This window comes from Lichenostomus cassidix, chromosome 4, assembly GCF_008360975.1.
Source record: "Lichenostomus cassidix isolate B80296 chromosome 4, HeHo_3.0, whole genome shotgun sequence".
In the NCBI taxonomy this organism is placed as follows: domain Eukaryota; kingdom Metazoa; phylum Chordata; class Aves; order Passeriformes; family Meliphagidae; genus Lichenostomus; species Lichenostomus cassidix.
In genome coordinates this window covers 16,064,328-16,085,732 of record NC_139484.1, presented here as the reverse complement: position 1 = coordinate 16,085,732, position 21,405 = coordinate 16,064,328, and the positions used below count along the sequence as shown (strand labels likewise).

At 37.1% G+C, this 21,405-nt stretch overlaps 1 protein-coding gene across 9 annotated transcripts in view; it reads left to right on the top strand.

The window, feature by feature from the left end:
• CCSER1 (coiled-coil serine rich protein 1) overlaps positions 1 to 21,405 on the top strand; it is a 621,919-nt gene that overhangs the window by 313,078 nt on the left and 287,436 nt on the right. For 8 of the 9 annotated variants that reach the window (XM_085058025.1, XM_085058019.1, XM_085058018.1 and 5 more), the window contains one exon: positions 596 to 673. The exons of the other annotated variant lie outside the window; for it this stretch is intronic. In XM_085058025.1, the coding sequence (XP_084914151.1) occupies positions 596 to 673 (78 nt within the window). The remainder of the gene's footprint in view (positions 1 to 595; positions 674 to 21,405) is intronic. 9 annotated transcript variants of the gene reach the window in all.

The window sequence follows — 21,405 nt, the reverse complement described above, 5'->3', positions numbered from 1 at the left end:
GACCATGGTAACCAACAGCTTACTGAAATATTATGTGAAGGGGGAGTTCTAGGTCAATCTTACAAGTGCAATGACTTGATAGGTCTATTGAAGTATACTGACTTATTTTTATTTATAATTTGGTTTTCACTGTTTATTTTCATGTATTGGTGCTTGTTTGTAAGGTATATTGACTCATGTGAATGTGGTCTTTTTTTTAAACATTGAACCAAAAACTTTCTTGTAATACATTGCTATTAATTTTGCCTTCTAACTATACCATTGTGTGATTCCAAAAGTAATTAAAATTTTGTATCATAGTTTTTTTGAGATGAAAACATTTTTCTATATGAACGAATATGAACAATATGTTTGTGTACTTGTGCATGTGTTTCAGTCTTTGAAAGGGGAGTTCATTCAAAATAAAACAAATGCAGAGTACTTACCCATTAGTGAAATACTTGAACTAATTACAAGCAAATAAAGTAGAGGTTGCAGTTGTCAGTCTAATTCTGTTGGATTTTCTCTCCCTGCCACCCACCCCCTTTCAAAAACTGTAAAAAGTTGTCCATAGAACTTGATTGGAAATGCAAATTGCTGTGTGTTTTTCTTTCAGAGTGCAGACATGAGTCCAGCTAGTAGCACAACCTCCCTCCCTGTTAGCCCCCTTCCTGAGGAGCCATTATTTTTCAAGGTACAGTTAATTAATTTAATCTTAAATATTGTCTATTAATTTTTCTTACCATGTTATCTGGTGTGCTGGGAAGTGCTATTATTGCTTCTTCCTTTTCTTCAAATTGCTGTGCTATCAGCAGATGTTCTGTGTATATACCATGCAATTTTCAAGAAATATCTAGAATACCATGTTGTTGGTTTTGGGAGGAATATTTTTCTAGCAGACTACAGCGGTAAACTGTCATTTGTAAGACTATGTTTTTATCCATCATCCCATTTGCATATATCCATTCCTGTGTATATGTGTATCATCAACATACTTCTCTGTATTTTGTGTTTTAAGTATATATTTTAATGAAGCAGTGACCAGTTACTCCAAGGTTTCAGGAGACAGTAAAGATCTGTCCAAGAACATTTTGGCATAAGTCCAGTGTAAGCCACACGCCTGGCATTTTAGTTAATAATAAATTCTTGGACGATGTCCACAACTTCATGATGTTTGAGCTGTGAGGAGTTCCCTTGTGTCCCTTTTTCAGCTGACTCCATGGTATCCATCCCTGGGACACAGAATAGCCTTAGGCAGAGCCTAACTTTTTGGAGAGGTTTCTTGAAGCCACCCAGGTACTCAGAGCAGAGCTGCATCTTCTGGCAAAGAGCTCACCTTGCCAGTTGTTCGCTTAGATAAGGAAGTGGGAACTTGGGTTTCAGCACCATTGACTCCTTTGTGTGTCATAATGTGGACTAAGTTACATTCCCAGGAATATCAGTTTTAAAATTTTCCCTCTCCCAGGTAAGTTTGCACCTTCCGTTTTCATACAATCAGTTGATTGGGTTGTTTTCAGTCACTTTGTGGTAATGCTAAATTAAATCTGGGTAAGTGGAATTAATTAAGTTTGGTGATGTGAAGTTTGTGCCTCTCTTGCACGTTGTTCCAGCACAGAAAATAACAGGGTACAGGGTCCTTAAGACCTGGCCAAGCTCAGAAAAAAACTCCTTTTTTTTTTCCTTTTCACATATTTCCTATGTCTGTGCAACAGTTGTACAGCCATCCAGCTGATTCCTGCTATTAGAAGAGTTAAGGATTGTGCTTGCTCAGTTGTTTCCTCAGTGGAGGTACAGATGGGATATTGGTGGTCAGGTAGTCATTGATTCTCATTCCTCTTTTGGGATTTAACATTTTTAAGACCTGTCTCTCAGATTTGGCTAAAACGGAACAATGTTGTGCCAAGATACCTGGGTGCAAATCTCTATTTCCTTGGAACACAGCTTTAAATGAACATTGAAGTTGACTCAGCATTCTAAGTCAGATTCAGTAGTTGAGTGTCCCCATGCCTGGAAACCCACTAAGATGTGACACAGACATAGCAATGGGCTGCTCAGCTCAGATAAAGGTGTAAGAGGTAAGACAATCTAACTTGAAACAGTACGATAAATTCCCATGCTAAGGTAATCAAACATTGCTCTGTGTCAGGGACCCTGTAATGTCTTAATTTTTGAAGGAAATGGTGTTCATATACCTCGAAATTGGCTGTAAATCACTTATTTGAAGAGGAATAGTTGCACTAATAAAACAAGGAAGATGTTTTTCTTATTGTAAGTCTAGTAGAAAATGGTACAAGAAACTGAAAAATAGGGCAGAGAGCATTTCTTAATCTTTCCTTTTCAGTCAATTATCAAACTAGGAAATATTTTCCTTAGCACTTCAAGTAAAATGGAGGTCAGACCAGGAAAAAGTTAAATGCATCTCACAGCATTTTGTAGAAATAAAAATAATATAAAATACAACAGTTTCTGCTGTTTGCAGTCTCATTCCAAGAGAGAGCACTATTGTTCCAGCTGTAATTTGAACCACTGGTTTTACAAGCCATAACCCTCTCCGAATACTGTCAGTCAATAATATTGGCATTTGATGATGGGATGGTGCATTTCCCTTAGCAACATGATAATAACCTTTCCCACATCCTTGCTGTAGAGATGGAGATTGAAAAAGAAATTCCATTCTGTGGTTCGGAAAACACAGGTGTAACGAAGCAGGGCCCTATAAACTGCCTCTCTTTGGGACAGCTGAAGATCTCTGAGCTAATGAGCTTTTATATTAGACTGTGAAATGAAACCAAGCTTGTGTTCTCAGTCATACCTGCTTTTATACCAAGAAAGAGAACTCTCCTTCTTTGGATTTTAACAATTTGCCTTTGAAAGAAACTCTGCATTTCTGCATAAAGAAAGAATGCAAATTCTGTCTTCATACTCTTCTTGTACGTCCAACTTCACCGAAGCAGATGCTTGTCATTTTTAGTCCCACAGGATATGTGCTGTACAAATATGAAGAACCTAAGCTTGTTCAAAACCATTTTAGGATTTTAAATTTAATCTTTTTTAAGTTCAAAACGAGATTCCCCTGCACATGCTTCCAACCTGCATCTCAGCTCTGCTAACATCAACCTCAGCTAGCATTCTCCCAATATATTGCACACACTGTGACTTGTAGCACTGGCAGAAGGATCCAAACCATGTAAGATCCTGCTCCAGGAGTATTTGGAGGAAGATATTTCCCAGTGCAGCAAGAGATACTCCACCTGGGTCCCTCATATACCATGACTTTAACTGAGTCATTGTGCTTTACTTACATTAAGAGAGTAACTTTAAAGGATTATCACTGATACCTAGCAAAAGGAATAGAAAACAATTGGGTAAGAAATAAAAGTGGCCAACTCCAGAGCTACTGAATCCTAAAAGCAACCAGGAGCAAATGAGAAGATGAACATTTAATTAGTACTATTCAACTACCTTTGCTCCATAAGTGTTGGAAATAGTAGATTTGGTTTTGTTTGAGGAAGGAGCAACTTTGCACAGCGGTCAGTACAGCCAATCATTCATGTGGCTTTGGGTTCCTTCTCCCTGTTGAGTAAGCAGCACACAGATGTTCAAAGCAGTCTTCCTTAGCTGTGCTCTTCAAAATTGTAAGAAAAAATCCGGTTCAGCCATGTACACAGACACTTTTGCAAAACTTTCTAAAAGCATTTTTGATAAAGCAATCATAGGTATTTCTTTTTAGTGAGAGTTATTTTTATGTCAAATTCTAGCTTTCAGTCCTCTGCTGTTTTCCATGGCTAAAAGTATTTAGAAAAGGAAGATTTATTCCTATATTGTGGAAAAAGTTTATTTCTCCCCTCAGAAAAGAACTTTATCTTTGCTGGTGGTTTTGCACTTAAACTTTTATGTAGGTGGGATCTTCTTTTGAACAGAAGTTTATTCTTCTGTCCTTTTATATTTATTGAAGAATTAGGTCTTTGTCTTGTGGGAAAAAGTTATGTCACAGTTGAAAAATTTAAGAACTAAGAATTTGAAATGTAATGGAGCAGAATGGTATTTGTCGTGCAACCTTAAGTCTTATTCTATTTAATAATAGCAAAACTGTAGCTGGCTCAAATGTGAGTGACTTTTAATTTTGAGTACTTATATCTGCTCTCATTAGCTGGAATTAAAAATAATCCTGCTTTTCATTTGGAAGGTTAGTGAAGGAGTGGGTATTTCTAAAAGGTCAACTTAGCAAGCAATGTCTCATCCATTTTTTAGAACCTGTTCTTTTCTTCTACTCATTATGCTGCGCTTTCTTATAATAATATTTTATCTTTAAATTAGTTTAAAATATAGCGGCAGCCTTTTAAGAAGAGATCTACAACAGCCATTTAGAACATCAGATATCTAATATTAGCTAATTATACATTATATGTTATAATGAGCATCACTCTCACTGGTTATTAGCCACAGCCAAGTTGTAAATAATAACCATAATAGTAATTTATTGTAGCCATGTTTAATTGTGTTTCAATTCTATGATTAATCTCAACCATGCTTTACTAATTGACTTTAAATGAAAGAAAAAAATTCCTACATTATTTCCTTTCTCCTTTGAGGGAGCTGAGAGTTTCCTTCAGTATTTATTATCTTACTATGTCTGACTTCTGTAATTAATACACTTGATGCAAATTCCCTGAGTAAGAAAATGGAGTTGTTAGGTCAAGTAGCAAAAGATGACATTCCTCAGTAGTGGTACCACTGCTGTAGGTCTAACAAAGTGTAATCTATTCCAAATTATGTCTATACTAAGATTTTTTCCATTCAGCCTGCAGCTTTCCAGGCTCTGGAAACACAAATCATTGCAGTCCCTAATGGAAATGGCTCTGGCAGCTCGTGACATTTGTGCATACAACTTAACAAGATAAATTTTCTGTTTGTTAATAATCAGAATAATCATTTTACTGCACATTTGGAATAATCAATATGAAAGGCACAGTAATGACAGCCCAGGCAACTTATCTTAGAGACAGTGACTTTATACATATGGGTGAAGTATGAGGTCTTTTCATGACTTACTCAGCAATGTTGACAACAAGCTGGGCCTGTACTTCAAGAAGCTTCCCATGATAGTTGACACAGCCAGCTTATTTACCCTCCCTACCTTAAATGCACTATTTCCAATATTTTATGTATTTGCTGACACTTATTTGAATAACAAGATTTTAATGTATTGCTTAGTTTTCAAAACAGACTCTGAAATAATCGTGTAGGCAGTATGACCCCTGGGCAGGTACAGGTTAGGGTTCAGTGATCCTCTTTAGTGGGCTTGAGGTCTCATTAGCTCTCCTCCCTCTCACTCCACCCTCCAGCTGAATTTCTGCATCTGCTGAGAAGCATGTAAGCTCTGAAGCCTCTGTGGTTTTGGGTTTTTTGTTTGTTTTGGAGATGTTTTTTGGCATTTCTAGTAAAGTGAGTAGACTTATCGAAGTATGACTCATACAACCCCACCTTTACTGTTCTGCTGCCCCAATCTTCATCCTATTTTAAACCTATTTTAAATCATCCTATTTTAAATTTTGATATTTTATCTGTCATCATTCTTTAGTGGTTTAATCGATTCCTCCCACTCTTAATTTTTGTTTCCCATGTCAGTATTTTGTTTCTTTATTACTCCTTATGTCTTACTGGTGTAGCACAGACTTTTAAAGGTACATCATTGCAGAAGCTTTCTGCAGATGAGGCAAGCCTTTCATTTTGTCATTTCTCGAAAAGATTTATACATCTGATTTCTTTCACAGTTTTTGTCATCGTAAGATATGAGATTGTGAAAAGCACTGTATTTATTCTGAAGGAAGGAGTGTGAAGTAGGTATAATGGCCCCTGTAAAAAGAAGCTTCTGTGCATTTATTCACTGTCTTTTCCTTTTTCTCAGTAGCTGTGTCCACACTTTTCCTATGAAACGGGGCTCTGCCAGCAAGTCTGAGTAGAGCCTCACTGTCTGTTTCATGAGTAAATTAAAAAAAAAAAAAATTAAATTGTGGGGGGTGTAGGTACAACATCTGTAATTTCCAAATGTCACTGATGAGTTTACTGAATACTAAAATATTTGGTAATATTTATTAATGACTAAAAGAAGCAGGAATGAGACTGAGAACTGCATATCTACTGTCTGATTTCTTTCTGCCTCTATGCTTTGATCATTGTTTCCTTTCTTTCCAAATTTTGTGGACACACATTCTCTGTTTTTTAGTGTGTTTTCCTTTAATTTATTGAAGCTTTCATCATAGGTTGACCATTAGTTCAATATTTCAAAATTACAACACCCTATCTTAGGCAGAATTGATGTTTTTTATGCTATAAAGTCAGTGAGCCACATATAGGAAAATGATTAATGTATGTCTTATTAAAATCTCAAAAAGCAAGCAGGAACACAAGTGATACTTCAACAAAGGCATGCAGAAGGATCATCATTACTTTTTTTCAGTTAACAGGGCTTCCAGCATAACTGAAAATTTTATGTAATCAGTACTGGAAGGGTAAGTATTGGGTTCATTCAGGTTCCTTCCCTCCAGCAGACACACTCACACAATGAATTCTGATGCATACCTACAAAGTAAGCTTTTCCTGCTGAGTATTCTATACCCAAGATTTAAGAGTCATAAAACTTGTAACATTATAGGTTCCTGACAAGATTTTATCACTAAGACTATGAGAAAAGATTTTCTTGAAACTCCATGGGAGGGTTCTGATACACACAGTAAGAGCACTTAAAGTGCTAATGTAATCATCTCAATACAGACAGTAAATCCTCCTAATTTCTCCTGTCTAGGGACTGATAGGCATAAGTAAATCTGGGGGAGTATGTTGGCATGTGGAGGAATCCCTTCAGTGCAGGTAGCTCAGGGTGCAGCTGCAGGCTCAGCTCTGGTGCCAGGAGCCCTGAGCCCCTGCAAGGAACATGAAGTGCTGACTCTTTGCAGAACAAAGGGCTCTGGGACCTGTGACCCAGCCAGGGGACTGGACACTCAGGGACACAGCAGGTTGATGACTCCAGACCTTCCCACACTTACACTGTGAGGCTATAAAAGCCCAGAGGTTCCTTTGTTTGGGGTCCCTCCTCAGAGGCACCAGCTTGAGCTGTTATTTTGTTATTAGTTATTGCATCATGATTAAATGAAATTAGGGATTGGCATGTCTGACACTGCTCTGGGAAACCTGGTGTGAGTGTGGAGGGTGTCGCTGCAAAATGTCCTAAGTCTTAGCTCAGGCTTTCCTTAACAAGCATTTGTAAAATACAATGAATGAGGTTTTTTTGTGAGTGGGGCTTTTTTGTGGGTTGTATTTTTTTGGGGTTTTTTTTTTTTTTTTTTTTTTTTGTGAGCAGAATCATTCTAAGGACTTTGGAGTAAAACTTTGTCTAAATCAGTGGCACAGTACCCACTGACTGTAGTGGCATGTGCCACCAGGTCAAGGATGGCATGGATTGCGTCAGATGCATCAGTTACTTTGGAAGTGAAAATGTTCATCTCTATTGACCATTTTAAGCCCATCGATTATTTCAAAGGTGAAAATATAACTCCATTTTGACCATTCCAACCCAAGAGTACTTTCTGTGATTGTTGTAAATGAGATAAATTTCAGGTGTTTTCTTGAATTAAGTTCAGTGTAGTGAAAATGTTTGCAATGCAGAAGTTTATTTAATGTCAGATATTCACTTTACAGTATGTGTTAAAACAAGGAATGTTTTAATCCTAGGATAAATTAAGAAAACTGGGGACTTGAAAATAGGTTTTCAGCATCTCAGATGTGTATTCTCACTGTAGCAGGCCCTCTCTCCCCGTCTCTGGCCAACGACTGCTGTTTTTACATCCAGAAAGCCTCTGAAAGTCATCTGCGTGGAAACTTGACATGTTTTTGACAAAAGGTTTTGACTTAGTCAAATTAATGATTTTAAATGGAAAACATCTGATCCTTGACTCTTCTATTAGAACATGTATAAACAACCTTACCAATACTGAGTAACGTTAATGACCCAGACACATGTTTTCAAACATAATCCATTACAGTAGGAAATTGAGGGTTGGCGTGTTGAAATCCTTATCAAGTTAAATGTCTCAAAAGTGCAACACTAAAAATAACTGACTGATTTTGATAATGTTCACTGAGGGTTTGAAGAGACAGATATTTTTGTGAGCAACTTAGACAGCCATTAGCTGAAATTAAAGGCAGGATTTAATTGCTGACACACAGACACCTTGTGCCTCTTCTGAAAGCTATATCCTGCCTTTCCTCTGTCTAACTTTCTAGCAGAGCCAAATGTTGAGAGGTGATGAAAGCTGTTGTGCTGTAGTTTGATATCTGTTGTGTTCCTGGTTTCTTTTCCATGTGACTTTGTCACTTGGTTGTGCTCTGTCGCTTGGTAAGTTATGAACTTTTAAACCACTTGTTTATAATGAGTTGTGTAATTTTTCTGAGGAATGTGGCTTGTCTGGGAGGCTCTGATTGCATGATACAATGGTGACCTACAGTGCTAGGTGGAGACTTCTGAAGTGCTGTTCCTGTTTCTACCAACCTTTGCATCATTGTATAACATTAAAGCTAGTTTGAGTGAAAACTAAATTTTTTCCCCTGTATTTAAAGATTATAATGTGGTGATGGTTGTACTGGGGTAAATTTCTTCTTTCTGAATGTGAAGTGCTCAGATTTTAAGCCATAGCATTTGCATTCAGTTTACCCTCTGCCCTTCTCCTTGCTCCTGGTGTAGTTCAGTACTTTCATTGTTGGTAGTTAAATATATTTGTATGCTTAAGGTGACTTTTTAGTGCCTTAGCATTTTTTTAAGAACCATAAAGTTTGTTTTACCTTTCTGACACATCTTTTTAGAAAATAGGACAGGTAAAAGGATATTTTTGTTTATTGAAGTGCTCTTAAATGTGGGTGTGTGAATTGGCTCTTAATAGTAGTCCAGAAAAGTTATGTCTCTTCATGTGTGTAGAATAAGAAATCTATTCAGACTTCTTCATTTATCACAGGTTTTAATAAGAGTTCTGAAAGGCATTGGGGAAGGAGACATAGGAAGGTATCAGTTTTAATTCTCTTAAAAAATGTTGAAAAGCCTCAAGGCTGTTGAATTGTTGTTGTCACAGGGAGCTCCTATAGGCAAATGCCATTCCTACGACAAGTATCTTACTATTAACTTTGACAATTTAAGAAAAACTTTTAATTTTTGGACCATATAAATTTCTAAACAGTTTCTTAATAAACGGATGATGATGTAATTCAAAATTTCTGGTTAAAAAAAAAAGTGGACTAAAGGAAAAAGAGCATGACCTTTGTGTTTGAAAGAGTCCATAATCTGAGGGGGGGAAAGCCCATAAACACACTTAATCACTTTTTTTTGTCCTAGTGAATAATGAACTAAATATTCAGCAGTTTTTTTTTAGATTTGGTGTTTTCAAGCAGGGATGAATGCTGTAGATGAGAAGGAATAGCAGATTTTAAATTTGGATATTTTCTAAGCATTTTAAACTTGTACAGCTATGTGGTACACATTTATGGGTAGCCTTGTAATAATTGTATCATTTTAAGTTAGAGTGCTGAAAGATTAAATTAACATTAATGAGGGCTTAGTGGAAAAAAAATTTCTTTAGGTACCTATCTGATTACCATTTGCTGTAATGATTACCTTTCTGGATGTTGTCAGTAACCAAGAAAGGAATGAACAAGCATGACTGATTGTTTGTTTTGGGTTTTTCTGCACAGTTTTGTATTGAAGTGAAAGGGAGAAATACATAATGCTCCAAATAACTGTAGAGAGTAAAAGTTATTTCTGGTTCTTCTAACAATTTGATAGTTTATATCAAAGGCAGTAAAAAGAGGTAAAGTTCAGGGGGGGAAATGTTTATGAACAGCTGAACCAAGGGAAAATTCAGGAAGGAAGATGAAAAAGTTTTTACAAGCAATGTGAAACAAAGATGTTCTCCTGAAGTTTTTTGTTTACTGTTCACTAACATACCTAAAGCCTCACCACTTTCACAGGCTGCTAGGTCTGCATCAAATTTAAACTGCCTGGGAAACATAGACTAACTGGAGATCTGCAGGGTATAATTATGTATCATAGAAAAACAGCTGCAGAAAAAAACAAATAAGCAGAAAACTGGTGACAGCCAATGTTTAAAACAAAGTAGTCAGTTTGGCATGCCATTGTTAAAGAGTTTAGGAGGTTCACACACACAAATTAACTATGAAAGAAAAAGTTTAAAGACATTAAATACTGCAGATGTGAAGCAGGATGAATATGGGATACTGTTTGAGAGGGGAACTATAAAGTTGCCTTATTAATATTTCTCAGTGATTGTTTGGATTCCTCTAGGTCAGTTTTCTTTGATCAAATTTTCAATCTCTTTGGACAGAAGCATTTCTGCAGTTGCAGGTTAATAGGCTGCTGTCTTTGTGCACTCAGTTCTGGGTTTGCTGCTTTGTCCATAGTGAGCTCTGCACACTGAGCAGCACTGACAGGGATTTTGTCCAACCTGACCACTTAAAAGAGAGTTGTCACATCAATACAGAATTAAATTTGGGTAAGAAACAGTTTTCCTGTACCATGGAAATTTCAAGCATTTCAGGAAATTCCTGTGCCTGGTGTGAAACCAGCAGGTCATAGTCTGTGTCATTTGGTCACCTCAGCCTGAAGCAGCAAAGCCTTCAGCTGTGATAGTGAGGTGTTTGTCAGAATTAGAAATGGCCAGAATGGTACTTGTGGCTTCTTGTATCTTCATTATTTTGCTTTATCCTCGGCTGTATTCTTGAGGATGATGGTTCAATTGCAAGTTTGTGTATTTGATGTTTATTGCCATGTTTATAAATATTTTGAATGAATAATATATAGGCTTTTAAGTTATTAATTCTTTAAGCCTTTTGCTTCAGTCTCCTCTTTTGAATATCTTTATCCTCATTCCTTCTACAACCACAGAATGGTTGATTCCAGTACTCTTCATTTCCATAATTATCCTCAGTGATGTGTGAGGTTGAATGCAGATTTGTTAGCAAAATGATAATTCCTTATCATAACAAGAAAAAAACCCACAGAATTATCTGTCCATAAATTAAGTCAGCATTATATTTGGTTTAATCTATTTTATAAAGCATTGCACACCTCTTAGACAGAAAGAGGTCCTTAGAGTAAATGAAATTAATTGGGGAAAAATTAACAAATGTTATGAAGCTGTCATTTTTTTTTTTGTATCAGTGCCACAATCACATAAATGCCACTCACATGTTAACTAGATATCTTCAGCATGCAAATTTGAGGGGACTGATCATCATAAATATTAATTAATTCCGAGGTGCAGAGGCTCTTGCAAACACTAGTTCTTGAAGCACTCCTATAGGGTGAAGAGGTGTTATCTTCCTTTCACAGAAAGAGGCTTGTGGTATTTTTATTGCTAATCCTGCATACTGTCCTGGTCTCAGACTGGGGAACTGACTCTGCCTTTCCTGGCTTCAACTTCCAGACATTAGTAATTCTCACTGATCTGTGTCTTACTCGAAGAGCTAATATTCCCACTCAGAAGAAGAATTCTGCATCTCTTTCACTATCCACACTGGGAAGCAAAGCCCACTCTGCAAATAGATTTCCCCATTCACAGTCTGGTGTAGGGAAATATAATTTCTCTTTAAATAAAGAAGTGGCATCTGAGGAGTATTGATAATATTTTAAGATAACTCTATTTCATTAGAGCATTAAACAGAGAAGACACTGATACTGTATGATTCTTGAGTTCTCTGTATAACACTGAATTATTTTGCATATAGGAATGGAAAGATAACATGAAAAATAGTTTGTATATACAAGTATACAAACACACAAATATATACCATATTATTCAATGGGAAATGTAGAGTGTTAACTATTCCTTTGTGTAGTTCTTTATTTTCTGTCTATAGAGTTCTTCCCATCTCATATGGAAGTGAGTTTCTGGGTTTTTTTGGGTTTTATGTTTTTTCCCCTCTGGATATCTATACACCAAGGGCTTTAAGTGTGGAAACATAAGTGGCAGACTAAAAAAATTTAGTGTCTCTTCTGCCGCAAGGAGATGAGGTGTAAGTGTCCATCTTTCCATTCATTTATTCAATTTATATTTCATTTATTCAATCCCTCCTCTAATGTAGTCACGCATTTATTTTGTGGCTTATGGAAATCATAATTACTTGTACATAGGAATGTCCTCCACACCTCTATGAATCATTCAAAGCAACAGTGCAAGCAGGCTTTGTGATGCAGTTACCTTGAAAGAGCATTCCCAGAAGGGTCCAAAAAGGCAAAATTTACTGAATCTAAGCAAGTGTTTCCCTCACCAGGGAACAGTTTAATTTAAATTGGCTTATGATCGTGATTTAAAGGACAACCTGTGTTCTTCTGTGATACATCCACATTGCACTGTCCAATTGCAGCAGCTTCATCCCTTCAGGCTGTATTGGCAGTGAGAAAAAAAAAAAACTGAATGTGAACTGGAATGCAGCTGATCACTTTGTCAGGTGCCTTTGTGCCTCTGACTGTGGGGAGTTTGTCAGGAGAATGTTAAGAAAGGTGACTGTGAACAAAGGTGGCATGTGATGGCAGTGTGAGCCTAATGGCAGAGAAAGAAGTAGTCAACAAACAGTCACTTGACTAAAGAAAATGTCAGAAGCAAATGAAGCACCTGCTCTATGTGTGTGGTGGTTCTGTAGGCTCTTGTAGGCCAGAGGTTTGGGGCTTATTTCATCTAGTAAGAGTCAAAGGAAGCCTGAGCCCTGCAGTTTGTCTTTCTGGGCAGTCAGTTGTGCCAGAGGTGTCCAACTAAAGATGGGTGCATGGATGGACAGATGGATGAATGATGTCAGACAGACCATGCCACTTCTCTCTCCTTTCACGAAGGGGTGATTCCTCCTCAGGTCCATTCCAAAGCATGGTGTGTACACTGTGTGCTCAGACAGGACTGACCTATAGCTCAGTCCAGTGACTGAAGTATTCACATTACCATCTCATCAAAGTGACTAAACTTTGTTACCTGCATTAGTCTAAAGGCAGACTAATGTAGAAGAGATACTTTAAACCTGACTTTTCTACAGTCCAAAACTTTACGTGCTGCTGGGGAAATTCATCAAAAGGTTCTGAGAGGATACTTGAAAAGATATCCCTGCAGGTATATAATATACATAAGCTGTGCTGTGCTACTGTTTGTACTCTCTGGCCATACCACCCTTATCAGTATTTTTTTTTTTTTCCAGTTGAGATGTATTTTTCCTAAAATGAAGTTAGGCTTAAGAATGGCTAAAGGAAGTTGGGTTAAGGAAGTACTATTTCTTTAAATGAATCATGTAGCACCTTCATTGGTATGTGGCTGTTATGAGGGTGGAAGAAACCCACCTGACTGTCACTTTGTGGTATGTGCAGCATTTGACTGTGGAGTGAAACTGAGCGTTGGACAGCACAACCAAAATCTTTACAGCAAAGATGTTTAAGGAATTGGCCAGTTGTTAGGATCAATCAACAGAAGCCATCTTTCTTTGTCCTGCAAGAGTTCAGTTTATCAAGTTTTCTCTGTTTGCATTGTGATTTGGGATTTGTTTTGTTGTTTGTTTCCTCTCTTTAAATGACAGCATGTTCATAGTTTTGTCTTCTTGACTCAGTTTTGTCTCTTTGATATCAACTCCTACAGAACAAAGTTACTGTACAAAATATCACATGGCTAACACCAGAAAAATCTTTCCTCTATAAATATTTTACCTAAGAGAAGGTTCAAATCCAGCCTGTGATGTGACAGTTGCTATTTTCAAATAAAAATCCTTCTATGGTACATGGTGAAGAACCCCCCTAATATGAACGGAGTAAAGGATTCCTCTCGTGCCATTGCAAGAAAATGTGAAAAACATGAGCATCATGGGGAATTTTACTGTGTCATACAAGCTTCTTGTAGATTGACTCTTCCTTCTTCCCAGTCCTTTAGGCAATTGAACTATTAAAAGTAAGGATTTGGAGGCTTGTTGGGATTTTCACAGTGAGTTGATTGTATTTCCTGTTGTGATTAGGAAATACAGCAGCACAGCTTTGTCCCCAGTGGTGTTATTAGGAGTCTCTGGCAGATTAGGTTGATCTCCACTTGTTACACTGTTCATCAAAATAGAACTCACTCAATGCTCTTGATAAATGGTGATGAACATTTCTGATGTTAAATCCATTTGGCATGAAAATTAGTAGTAACAGGTATCATGGTGATATGAACAAATGCAATTCAAAGAAACACAGAAATTGCTGACACTTATTTAGGCTGCAACTTTAACTGTAAATTTATTTAAAAGCACGGTCTAGTTGGTAAAATGACTATAAAAGAGATCTTTAAAAAGATCCAAACTCCCAGTCTCTTACCTAAGAATCTGACAATGTTGCAGCCTTAGCAGAACAATTTAATTGTAAGGATAATATTGTTTGTATGACAGCTGCCATCTCACTGAATCTGTGTAACACTGGATTCTTGGTATTTGACCAAGGATCCACAGTTTTGTAAAAGACCTCTGCAATCTTCCCACAGAAGTGGAATATGGCTTGCTTTGTTTAATTTTAAAGCTGTGTGGAAAATGCTGTGAACACATAAATAGATGTGAGGATTATGGATTGATTATAATTTGAACTAAGATTTGGTAATCCAGAATAGAATTTGATAATCCCAAATGACCTTGTTTTAACAAAAGAAAGTTGTTTAGAGAAGGGATGGAAAATGCATCTGTGTAGCAGATGACCTAGAGAATGAATCATATGCTTGTCAATCTTTATTACATGTGTGAAATTCTTAAGAATATTTTAAAAATCACTGCAACAATATATAGGCAGTGCAGATTGGCTGCCATGGTCTGTTGTGCAGACATGAAGATGTTGGGTGGTTTTCTCAAGGTCATGAACCATCCAGGAGGTGTGAAGCTCCCTGGTTCTTTCCTATAACAAGTTCATTATTATTTTTCATATTAAAAGAAAAAAAGGTTTGAGATTTTTCGAATTTAAACTAAAAATAATGAAAAGGGAAAAAGTAAAGCATGGAGCTCTGACTTTATCAAAATACTTGTCATGTCATAGATCCAGATCTCATGATCTTCCACTTTGCTACGTGGTGCTTCTCTGGCTTAATCTCTCTTCAAACTTGGTATAGTTTTATCCTTCCAGAAGAAGTAGTCACATTCTAGCCTTGCTTCTCTTTTGTCATTGCATCAGTATGAGAGATTGCTGGTTTGGTTTTACTCTGCTTGCTTGCATAGAGATGGGAAATGAGCTGTGACTTCATGCTCATTATGTGAAATGGGGGGAAAGTTTGGAGAGATTGGAATTTGTCTTCCCAAATAACTGTTATCTGTGATGGAGCCATGCTGTCCTGGAGATGGCTGAACACCTGCATGGGAAGTGCTGAGTGAATTCCTTGTTATTCTTTGCTTGCTTTCGTGGTTTTTGTTTTCCCAGTTAAACTGGTGGTTTTTTTCAACCCCCGAGTTTTACAGCTTTTATCCTTCTGATTCTCTCTTCAGTCCTGCTGATGGGGGACTGACTGAGTGACTGTGGGGTGTTTGGTTGCTGGCTGGGGTAAAACCAGCAACATACATGTTGCTCTTGTCACAGAACAAATTCAAGTTAATAGTAGAATGTAGAGGGTGATGGAGTATTATGGGAGATGCTCAAGTCAGGCCAGATGAACAAGATAACTCCTATGGCACAAGGACAGCTGAGGAGTGGCTGTGGTTCTCTTCAGTTATCCCCAGAAAACTCAAAAGTTTCCTCCACTTGAAAAGTTATATGTTTGTGTTTTAATCCTAGCAGACCTTTTGAGCAGTGTGAGTAAGACCGTTCGGACTTCATGGAGTTTTTAGGAAGTTTAATATAAAGTGTATTTTTATATCCAGTTTACTAGCAGGCTCCCTGGGGAACTGATTTCACCCTGATATCTACCCACCCACAGATACAGGTATACATTTCTTACAGACATACTTACTGTAAACACCCTGTCAATTTCTAGGTTGCCTTTTATTTTTTCATAAATTACACCTGCTCTTGTTCAGAGCTGCATCTGTGTAGCTCTCAACAGCAGCCTACTCATCTTCTCTTTCTCCTTTCTTTCATGAGAAAAAGGGGCATTAAAAGAAAATGGGAGAAAAAGTAAATCAAATTCCAATCAAAGGTTCTTATCGAGAATTGTGTCTACCTGTAACTGTCCAAAAGGAGTGCTGCATTTTTCTTTCTGGGTGTACAAAAGGCAGAAGATTGCAGGGGTGGGAATTACCATTTGTGAATAACAAAAATGCATGTAAATTGCAATAAATGTATGCTTTGTGCTATTTTAGTAGTTTATTTATAGAGAAAGATGGCCTTTGGTTTAAGGTACAAAATGGAAAATTGGAAGATATGGAACTTTTGTCCCAGAAACAGCATATCTTCCTGGGGGAAATAATATAGGTGATTTAAATTCCATCTGCAGAACTGCCAGAGTACATTTATTCTTTTTAGTAGCATAGTGAGACTAATTTTATTGATACTTTTAAGTGCTCAGAAGGCAGCCATGGTATATGTGCAAAATACTAGTTCTTGCAAGTGTTCCAGATGCCAAAAATATGTAAGAATAGGGCAGTGAACATGATCCTCCAGGCTGCATTCTGAAAACCTGGGAGAGCTAATTGGTAATAAGAATATTACTTCACGTAAATAGTCCACACTGACTGTTTGACCTGCATGAATGCTATGATTTAATTACTGCTTTTTGGCAGGTCAGAGGATGTTTCATTGAATGGGTGAGATTAGATCTGGTATCCATGAAAGGAATGGGCAATAGCTTGCCTAATACAACCATGTGTTGTGCTGTGTCTTAGTTTTTTTCTATTATGAACATAACAGAGCTTCAGAAGAGTTGACACCTTACCTTTCAGGGAACATGTTAAAATCATCTTGCTCTAGTGTTTTTTAATCTTATGCTTATGATGAGATTAAAAAACATCATATTTGACACTTCTTATAAAAATCAGGTTCCCCCTAAGTCACATTGTCCCTAATAGATAAGTTTGAATCAAAAGAGCTTCTGTAAAAAACATAAATTGAATACATTTTGCAAATGGCTGCTGGTTTTAAAAGTTTATTAAGTTCTTAGTAGTCATCTATTTAATAATGTACATAATGTCTGAAAGTTGAGGATAAGAGTCTTTTTCATTGAATTCTAAGCAATATTTCATTACCAATTATTCTCTCTTTTAAAGTCTCTTTCCTCTTCCCTCATATCACAAGAGGAACCAAACACTTCTTTTATGTTTAACAGATAATGAAATTGAAATTCAAACAATAATGAAAATTCCATTAAAGAAATAACTGGCTTTATCCCTCCATTTCCTGCCATGCAGGTGGATGAAATGCTAGGAATAGGTAGAGGAGTAAAAATGTATGTTATTATAACCATGGCATACTGTTTCATCTTCCCAATGATTTAATTTGAAACAAAAAACAACTCAAAGCCATAAGATTTGGTCCTATTTGTTGTGATAGAAAATAAGCTCAGAGATGATTTTTCACTCATAAGGGAGAGGAAGATATAATTTCTGAATGAAAAACAAGAATGCAATTTCAATAGACACTGCCTATGAAGACAGATTCGTGTTCAAATTCTGTTACAACATTAATTTCTTGGTCCTAAACATATCCATCAAATTTTTGTAGCTATTAGAGTATGACGGCAACATTTCAGTTAGTTGAAATTACATTTTAGCAAAGCAATTAACAGAATGGAGATGAAAGAAAGCCTTAAATGTGTCATAATGGAAAGATTACAGGTATGATGGGATCGTACACCTCATAAAGCATGAGCATTTTTTGAGAACAGCAGAAACATAAAAGGTAGTAGGAAAGCCACATGGCAAAAACTAGTAGATGATACCTAAATTAGGGATAGTCACCAAATGGCTGATGGGTATCCCTGCCTGCAAGGAAGTCCAGACAGGAAGAGAAGTCAAGGGCTTGGTGCTTGTCTACCTCGTTGAGCAGTCTGTATGAAATTGGCATGGCTTAGCAGGTCTGTAATACCAGTTTGTCTGACACATGATGGACTCAAGGCAGCTAGGTTAGTTTTCTCATGCAAAGGTTATACTGAAAAGCAGATGACTTTGTGCTGCTCACTTCCCATCTGTCCAGACTGTTGTGTAGGCGCTGGAAGAGGCTGGTCAGGGCTGGGACCCCCTGCCAAAGACTAGATTTGGAGAAGGGACCTAGTATGAGACTGCTGGATGGATTGGAGGACAGCATCCCTCACAGTGATGGAGGCAGTTTTACTCTCATCAGTGCTGTGGAAAAGGCTATGGCATGGAGGAGGATCATTGCAGATGGGATCTGTGCTAGCGTGAGAATTTACTCACAGGCAGAGGGTTGAGCAGGGTTCTTGTGACCTCACTGAGCTGCAGATAGTCTCATTGGTGGGTCTTCTAGTTGCCACTGCTTTCTCCATTATTTGGAGTATGCCACCTACTTACTATTTTGGGAAATGATGGGTTGTCCAAAATCCACCCAAGCAGAAGCTGGACAGCCCTGTTTGCAGCAATGAAGGTTAAAGGATGAAGATCAGTTGAAGTGAGGGTTTCAGCTTTCCCTGGGTAAGCCAACTGCATACCACAGCTGTCTTCTTCAGTTCTACATGGTGCTGCAAAGGGAGGAAGAGTTCTGTCTTTCCACTGTAGTCACCTCAGCCATCTTCTATTAAATCTTTGCAACAGAGTGTGATGCCTAATAATATCTCCTCACTAGTTTATCTGTTCCTACTCAAATTGCTTGGAATGTTTTTTCTGCACTAAGAAGGTAAAGGTCTTGCTTAAACTATCTTATTTATGTATTCAGAAAGCCTAATGAATTCAGTGTCCTTTTCCAGGAGCTTTTACAGTAAATTTCTGCAGAAACATTTGTTTTCTCTTGCTCTTGTGAAAGGATTGTATCTGTGAAATTTTGCCTGTGCAAAAAAAAGATGCATCAGCAATGTCTAAGGTAAAAATAGTTCTGCCTGATAAAATGAAAATCGCTACTTTTTTCTTTTCTAAACTGAAAATGTACTTTTCCATCATTGGAGTTTCCATGGGGGAGGAAGGGGCAGAGAGACAGGAGATTAATGGGATGTTTAGAGTCAAGTGTGCAGTTCAATGCTAAAATAAATCAGGACAATGTAGCTGTGGCTGAAGTTTCAAGGTTGTCAGAAGTAAACAAAAGAGTTGTTTTTCTCATTGTTTGGTTCTTCCTCCTCCCTCATCCGTCCCCATTTCTAAGTGTCTGTAAAGTGAAAAAGCCTAAGCATAAATGGTGTGATTTCAGCGAAGACATTCCTTCTTAAGTGTAGCCCTTTCAAAAGTAGTTACGTTGTTACTCAAAACTGGCTGATTTTAGGCGAAGTTCTCAGGAGTGCCTAGTGATGTAAGCTCCTTAGGTTTTGCTGCTTTGCATAAAACATGAAAAGGAATGATATCTTGCACTCAAACACCCAGTAGTTTCTTCATGTCAAGTCTCTTAAGAGTTGCACTTACCTAAAATTAAAGATTCCTTGAGAGCCACTGGTAAACATCATCTGTACAAAAAAAAGAGATGCTACTCTTCAGAGCAGTTTAAGCCTGATATGCCACAAAGCTTCGTGCAGAAATTTAATGTTTTAAAATTACAAATAGAGTGACCAGCTATGGTGTTTAAGATTAAACTGCCGAGTTTGTTATATTGTAGGTAACTGAAGACTTTTATCTTTGAGGGCTAGTCTGCAAATACATTCTTAAAGGCTTCCAAAATATTTCTAGTAGTTGCTGTAAAATTCATTAGCGATTCATTTGAATATTCAATCACGTTTAATATCAGTTGAAAGCATACACTGACTGATGTCATTGATGATGAGTAAAATAGAGGAAAACTTACTCTAGTCATAGTAGGCATTTGTGTAAGTGTTCTTATAAAAAGAGACTGCATCATTTACACAGCATGTGGAGAAATAAAGTTGCCTGAAAATAGAGTTTGCTAATTCTACATGGTTAGTAAAATGCACACCCAAACATACATCCAAAGTGTATGTATGTATACAAGGCACCTACTTATTTTAGTACTTTAAATATATTACTAAAGAAGTAAGGTCATAAAACTCCCCCTTCTGTCTGGAAAACTTGTTCAAGTCCATATTCTCTGTAGTACATATATTTTTCCTGTTTTGGAAAGGCACCACAATCTGTAGATTGCTCTAAACTTTTTATTTAATAAATTTACCAACTGAATTTTAAGATGCTGCTAGAAATGTCCATAGATCTTTGGTGCCTCTGTCAATAAATTGATTTTACAGTCGTTCTCCCAGAAGTATCTTTCAGTGTTCATGAAAAGTTATTTCTATACCTCTGATATCTTGCTTAAAACATAAGATGTCTGCATGTGGTCTTTCAAGATACTTTACCATAGTGCAATCCTTGAATTAATAAATATTTTGAAAAATGTAACCAACTGCAACAGCTTCCTTAAAAGAAGGTGTAATAGCATGTATTTTTCTTTGCATGTGTGCTTGGGTTCATTAATGCATATCTCTGGCATTTTCATTGCTGGAGAAATAAAGTCCAAGAGTCATTAAATAGGTGCTTTTCAAAAAGAAAGCAGCCATACTGAAAAGGAGGGTTTTCTTAAGCAATGGTCCCAATTATTGAAATTCAATACACAAAAGCAGAATTCATCACTACTCTAACAATTCAACTGAAAATCTTTTGCATATTCATAGTAAAACAATATTCTGACTTTGAGTAGTGTTGTGACAGCAATTCTTTCCTTTAAAAAAAACCCCAGGAGTTACCTAGCATTGGTTTATTATGTGGCCATGTCAAATTCAGAATAAAATGTGACAATATGCTGCCTTTGCTGCCAGTGTCTTTACGTGGGAGTGCTATTGTACAAACAGCTTAAAAATACAAGAGCAGAAGTGGTGTCATGCCCTCAGGTAGGTAGGGAAATCATCCAAGAAACTTGATGTTGAGGATGAATAGCCATCACATGGCAACGAGGCAGTTTGGATATTGTGCATCTGCCAGGTGAGAGCACAGTAATGAATGTGTGCTGAAAGAAAGCACGGATCTGTGATCCCAAGAGGAGTGTTTGATGAATCTCAAGACCATCCTATCTGTGCTTCAAAGATAAATCTCTTTAACCTTTCTGATAGGGATATAGCTGCAACCCGATATTTCAAAAAAGATACATGTTGCTTTTTTGTTTGGTGGAAATTTATACAATTAATGGATTCCTGGGTTATACATTTATCAAATAATATGTGTTTCACACCTTGAGAACATAGTTGTACAGATGAAAGTCTGTCAAAACCTTATTAATTTTGAAAGATTTCCAAAACCAAAAATTATATTCAGAAAGTGCTTGGAATAACAGTCTAAATGAGAGCAATTTCT